Raw genomic sequence first — 6,733 nt, forward strand, 5'->3', positions numbered from 1 at the left:
GTACAGGAGCAGAGAGATGAAGTTAAAATGCTCCTTGTATTTCAAGTACTGTTTTGGTACAGCTGTTTGGCAAGCACTGTAAATAGTTACTGTGTTTTATTTCAAGGCTCAGAGGCTCCTTTTATGAGCTTATCTCCTTTATTGCTCCAGAACAGCAGCAAAACCGAACACTTTCCTATCCATGTACAATGCGTTGCTAACTGATTCCAGCCCAGAAACCCCTGTGGGATGTCCATTTTCTGAACATCCTAACCTCTCCTCTGAAAGTGGAAGCCACTTTCCCCTTTATTGTAGCAGCAGTTTAATGACTGGGAAAGGTTTCTTACCCCTGCACCCACAGGCACTTGTTTTTTACTACATTATTTAGGTACTTTGCAATCCTTCAACAAAGTAAGAAATATCATAAATATGAAGCATCATCCCATAAAATCATACTCCTTTAGATGGCAATTTGGGATCACATTCATGACCTGGTGTGTTCTTCCAGTAGGAAAGTGGCAAGCAGAACTGGTGCTCAATTAGAAGATGAAAGAAATTAAATAACTGCAAGTTTCCTGTTCAACAAAAGACTGGGGACCTGCTACAGATTGAAGGAAAAAGCAAAACTATTCTGCAAATGATTTAAGAAGCTGACAAATACGGAGAGATTTATTAATCATTGTGGTCTAACCTCATGCAATGGTAAGAAGTGAGGGGGGTTTGCAAACACTGGGACCTAAAGGCGACAGACATTCTTCATAGTTTGCGGATGGATCTGCACCTCTTGGTTTGTTTCGGAGGATGGGAACGCAGTTAGGAGTTCTCAATCAACAGCTTCTGTTCCAAAGCATTATCTGGAATTGGGTGCATGCCAACAGGCAAGTGAAATTCATGTTCTTTTGAAGTAAGTTATCCTGTCTAATATAAAGTAGAACTTTTCTGTTATTCATAGCTGGAAGATGGCCTGATCTATAGTTCAGATACAATTAACGGTTTAATTTCACATCATTCTTTTTCCTCGTAAGTGAATATGTGAATCACATGCTGAAGAAAGCAACTGTAGACCACTTCTATAAGAAAGCTTTGCTTTCTCCTGTTCTTCTAACAATGATTTTTTGTTTTTCCCCCAAGAAATCTTCAGCCTAGTGCCTAAAACACTTCATCAATGGGATTTAGACACCTTCTTTTGGAAACAACATGTGCAGAATTGTTGGGATGGTTACCCTAAGCTCTGCAGGAGAGAGACCTTTGGCATCTACCCTGCCTATAAAATACTACCTCCACCCATCCCATATGCACCCACACTTGACTCTTCTTCCTGCTCCATCCTCAAAAGCAATAGAAAACCTGAACACTCAGCCTTAGTTTGGTTGCTGGTACTGGTGTTATCTGGCAGCACTGCTCCATGAATGGCTCAGAGCCAAGTACGTAATTAATGGGAATTATGAAAACTGAAAAGTACAAGGTTTAACTTTCTGAAAAGCACCTTCTGCCCTCACATCAAAGGGCTCATTGATTTCTTGCTGAAGTTCTGACCGAAGTGGAGCTAAGTGGGTGAAAGGAGGGGAGAAAAAGATCAAATCTAATCTTAGGAACTGTGTCAAGCAAGTACTTCATGGCCCATCTGAAGCTGATCATGAGACAACTCCTGATTTAGTATGTCCAGCAAATGTTAGGATTCTGCCTGAGTATATTCTCCAAGCAAGAAACAGCTCTTCTTTCTCTTTGCTCCCTTTTGTGTGTCCTTGAACTCTGTTCTTAGAAATCCCAAGAAACTATTCATGTTAATAAAGTGTTAAGATGTTTGACCAGGAAGATTAGCTCTGCTGATTTCAGCACTTCAAAAGGGAAAGCGCTCTGTTGTTTTAACCATTTCAACACTCATCCTCAGAGTTTATTTTCTTATCCCATTTAGCTTCTGTTCAAAATCAAACAGGAAGCAATTAAGGTGAGCCTACTACAAAGCAGCCCTCAAAATACATACCCAGGTCCCTAGTGCAAAATGAAGGTCACGTCCTGAAAATGTAATTATATACGTTTGGAAAGAATGCAGAGCACATAGGCTGGGGTGGCTGGTGTAAAAATACACTACCTTGACTCCACTTTAGGCAGGCAGATGACCATGTCCAAGACAAGACATTGCTACCATCACCTCCATGGAGGCACTGGTGGCAATACTGGTTGAACTGATAAACTACATTACACCAACAATTTTATCTACCTGAATTAACAAGAGGGGGTAAGAAACTCAACTCCCTACTAAGCTACAATGCAATAATCACTTCTTCTCTCCTAACTCCCCTTTGACTTCTGTCAGGTCACTGCCACAATAACACAGGGATGTTATGGAAATAAGCATCTAAAGGCAGCAGTGGGAGACAAAGCAAAGTCTTTACACAGGATTTAGCTAATTATATTTTGGGCAAATATTTATTTATCTAAAAACAAAATAAAAATCATTTTTAAAAGAAAAATGTATTTAAATAAAAAAACAAAACTGTGAAATGTTATGGCACAGAAGTTCAAGACAAGTATAAATCCAGTTGCCACAACTGTTGCGCATTAATGTTGCACATTTTTCTATAAAGGCTTTATTAAAGGTATTTACATGGCAATAAGATGTGTAAATATATACAGCAATCTAGGGACAACTCTTTTTTGGGATTCTCATATGAAAAAAATGCCTTAAATACAAAATTTTAAAAGAAAAAAAGTTGAAGAGTTCATCTCCAAGCATGAAGAATGTCCCATCATCCCTTATGCCCAAAGTGTCAATTATGAGGCAGTTTTGAGGTTCTGGCCAAACCTTTGGGAGATTCAGCCAAGGTTGTGTAGTCTCAAGTTAAATCGCACAGCATGCAGTTGCAATAGTTCCATACTTGATGGACTGGTGTAGTTCATGAGTGATATTGGAAACAGTAATATCTTATCATAGTTTCAGTCTGGTTTGGGATATTCTAAGCGATGCCAAGAGCTCCTATGCACAAGAGTTCCTTAGCTGCTCGAGTTTGTGTTTCAACTGTTCTCTCCTCCGCCTCAACTGCTCTTTCTCTGCGATCAGTCTGTGCTCATCTGACTGGATGGAAAGAACGTACTCCGTTGCTTTTTTCAGGATGACAACCTTGGGTGCCTTTTCATTGTTGGCCACCTCAGGTATCTGGTCACGCAAGGCAAAGAAACTCAGCTTCAGCTCATTTCTCCTCTGGCGCTCCAAGACATTGTGTGTTCGCCTCTTGTCGTTCTCTTCTGAATCTGATGTGCGGGGACTTGAGCATTTTCGGTTGTTGCTGATCTGTTTGAGAACTCTGCCACTGTCCAACTTTAGCCTTTTTGCAGCTGGGTAGTCAACCTTGGTGGAGGGAGGAGCGGCATAATTGTGCTGATGGATGTTGACATGACACCGTTTGAGAACCAGCGGGCTGTGGTGGGGCTTACTGTGCTCTTCTGATGTCTCTGTGCTGGACTCTGTGCTGGATTCGGATTCATTCGCTTCAGCTAATGTGACAACATCAATTTCCTCATCTTCCTCTTGTTCTTCTTCTGCAAAGGCAGGAAAAAGATTCATAAGCTGATCTGTGCAAATACACTGAAGACCACTATTTATGTGAGCTGCACAAAGAGGAACCCATTGACAAACCCTTCTTAAACCCAACTGATGTTGCTGGACTTCACCTTTCCATTAAGGAAAAAAGTCTTCAAGTGCAATAGGACACACCGACCAACAGCACCCCAAACCCCAGTTCCCTGATTTTAAAAGTTGCAACGATCTTCTGCAATTCTGAGGAGCACATGACAGATAGCAGGAAAGTTTAACCTCGGTTGTCAGCAGTACAGCGCAATAAAGCTCCCAGACTCAAGCTGCCCTTAATTAAGGATTTAGAAGGCTTTGGCCACGCCTCAAAAGAGAGCTTACTTAACACACATGTGTATTCAGAGGCATTTTCTGAATCTCTCTTGATCTGCTAATTTGTGGAAAACCAAAGGGAGGGGAAAAGAAAAAGGGGGGGAGGAAAAGCTGGTACGCTTTGAGTAGAAACTCACTCTCAACCCAAATTTATGAGGGAGCGGAACACGCTGTCAAATACCTAAGGAAGCATTTCTAAAACTTTCCCAGCCCCATTCACTCCTCGGCAGCCACTTTCACTAGCACCTCCCCGACTGCACATTCCCCCCGCGGCTCTCGGGCAGGAGTTAACTCCTTCCCGGCCCACAAGGGGCACCGGGCGCCAGCTCCACCGGGACCCCGATAGGAAAGTTTCTCCTTTCTCCCCCCTTATTTTTTCTTATCCCCCCCCCCCCCCCCTCCGCTCCTGGATGGAAAACTGGGCTGTTTTTCCAGGAAATAAACTTATCGGAAGCCTCGCTAACGTGGCATTTGAAAGAGCCCATGCCGGAGGGAGGAGAATCGGGAGGCAGGCGGGGGGCTGCAGCCCCGCTACCCCCGCGGGTGTCCCCCATGTCCCCACTCACCCGAGTCGCTGCTGGTGGTCGGCGGCGTGTCGTCGCCCAGCAGACACGCGGGGCTGGAGCCGGGGGGGCCGGTCCGTGGGGCGCGCTCGCTGAGCGGGTATGGGAAGACCACCGAGGGGTCGATGCAGTCGGCGGCGGCAGCGCCCAGGTCATGCAGGTAGAGGCCGGCCGAAGCGGCGGGGGACGCGGCGAGGCCGGGCGGCGGTGACCCCGAGGGCGTTGGGCCGGGGCGGGCGTTGGGGCCCCCTTCCCGGAGGGCCGCCTGGTAGGAAGCCAGCTTCTTGGAGACCACCTGCTCCAGCTTGGCGGGGGCGGAGAAGCTGCTCCACATGCAGTCCTGGATGATGATGGACTTGACGAAGGACTCGTCGTCCGGATCGCAGATGAAGCTTTGGTTGACCATATCTCCCCCGAGGAGCTCGGTCACCATCTCCAGCTGGTCGGCGGTGGAAGGGAAGCAGGAGGCAGCGGCAAGGCTGGAGCGGCGGCTTGGGGAGAGGGGCGGCGTGGGCAGCAATTCAAACTTCTTCCAGATGTCCTCGGACGGGGCGGGGGGCTGTAGCTCGCTGCCCCGCTGCTGCGCCGCCAGGTAGAAGTTCTCCTCCTCCTCGAAGTAGAAGTAGGGCTGCACCGAGTCGTAGTCGTAATCGTAGTTCTTGCTGGGGAAGCCGGCGCTGAGCGGCATCGCGGCGGCTGGTGCCTGCAGGCAGGGGGGAGAGGGCGGGGGAGAGGGGTTCCTGGGTGAGCCGCGTTCCGCAGCGGGGACCAGCTCCCTCCGGCCTCGGCGGGACCACCGGACCCCGCGGCGCGCAGCGCTCCCTCCCGCTCCCCGTGCGGAGAAACGCGCAGACTCGTTTGGTAATTAAAAATATTATATAATACAAAAATAAAGGCACGGCCTCCCTTCACCCCCTCCCAACAACGGGACAACCGGGCGGCGCGACCTGATCTACGCGGGGTCGGCTGCCGGCTCCCGGACCGCTCTCCCCGCTGCTGGGGGCTCCCGCAGCTCGGCCGCCCCGGCTCGGCTAAGGTCCGCGCCCGCTGCCGCGCTCACCCGGAGCAGCGCTTCGGCGGCTCCGGCACGCCCACCCTTTCCTCCCTCCCGGGGCCGCAGCACCATCCCCATCCCGCCTCCTGCGTCCCGGGAGCCGGGCGGGAAGGGACGGCGAGCGGCCGGGCAGCTTCCAGAGGGGAACCGGGCTGCTCCCCAGCCACCCACCTGGGCGTGCGGGCAACGCACGGGGACAGGCAGAAGCCTGCGCAAACTTTGCAAAAATGGTGGTATATATACATACATATACGCATATATATATGTATATAAGCAATATGTACAATAACCATAACCTGCCCGCGCGTAAGCGGGAGAAGCAAATGCTCCTCCAGAGAAAAAAAACAAAACACAAAAAAACAAAAAAGCACCAACAAAAAAAAAAACACCCCAAAATTAAATAAAATCCGAGCGCAAGAAAAAAGATGGGGAGCGGCGGTGCCCCAGCAGCGGAGGGACCGTCGGTATCCACGTCCGCGGCAGCCCGGGTGTCACCGGCCCGTGTCAGTCCAAACGCCACAACCGCGGGGATCGAATGATGGGAAGAGCAGAGCCCCGCAACTCACCGGCTTCTCCAACGCGCCAGCTGCGAGACGTAACGAAGCGATTATTGCAGGCTGTGCGGAGAGCAACAAAACAAGGGGGAAAAATATATATATAATAAAAAAAAAAAAAAGCACCGCCGGAAAGGACGGAAAGGGCGAAAAGAGAAATAGCAGCGAGAACGTAGATCTCTTCGTCCACCACGGTTTGAAAAACCCACTCGGCGCAGCGGAGAGAAGCCGCCTATCCCGGGGTGCGCAGGCTGTACGTCCAAGGCGGGCGGCACGCTCTGTCCGGTACAATAGAACTTTAGTAGCTTTAAAGCGCAGGCGAGCGGCGGGAGGGAGGTACCGCGGGGGGCGGGGGCAGCACCGCGGGCGCCCCTTGCGCGCTCTCGCCTTGCGCGCCGCCGCTCCCATCCTTGCCGCCGCGCAGGCTCCGCGCTCCCGCCGTGGGGAGGGCGCGCCGCGAGGGGGCGGCCGCGGTGCTCCGCGATACCCCCACCTCCCCCCCAACCCCGCCGTTTCTTTCCCACCACCCTGAGCCGCGCTTGGCTGCGGATTGATCCGCGGGCGCGCTTGGCTGCTTCTGCGTCGGGCAGGAGGCGCCGGGGGGGAGGCGATGCAGAGCTCCGCGGCCCTTTCTATTTATTTTACTATTTTTTTTTTCCTTTTTACTACGAGCCGGGCA

The 6,733-nt window shown here is 50.2% G+C and overlaps 1 protein-coding gene across 1 annotated transcript; it reads right to left on the reverse strand.

Annotated features, from left to right (window-relative positions):
* Positions 1 to 2,381: 2,381 nt before the first annotated feature.
* Positions 2,382 to 6,352, reverse strand: MYC (MYC proto-oncogene, bHLH transcription factor). Its single transcript, XM_057429794.1, has 3 exons — positions 6,067 to 6,352; positions 4,450 to 5,149; positions 2,382 to 3,519 (listed from the first exon to the last, which is right to left on the reverse strand). Exons 2-3 carry the CDS (start codon positions 5,132 to 5,134, stop codon positions 2,957 to 2,959), a joined length of 1,248 nt encoding a protein of 415 aa, XP_057285777.1. The 5' UTR covers positions 5,135 to 5,149; positions 6,067 to 6,352; the 3' UTR covers positions 2,382 to 2,956.
* Positions 6,353 to 6,733: the final 381 nt, after the last annotated feature.

Source organism: Pezoporus wallicus, unplaced genomic scaffold, assembly GCF_028554395.1.
Source record: "Pezoporus wallicus isolate ANWC-B61680 ecotype Strahan unplaced genomic scaffold, APGP_CSIRO_Pwel_v1 contig_7545, whole genome shotgun sequence".
In the NCBI taxonomy this organism is placed as follows: Eukaryota; Metazoa; Chordata; class Aves; order Psittaciformes; family Psittacidae; genus Pezoporus; species Pezoporus wallicus.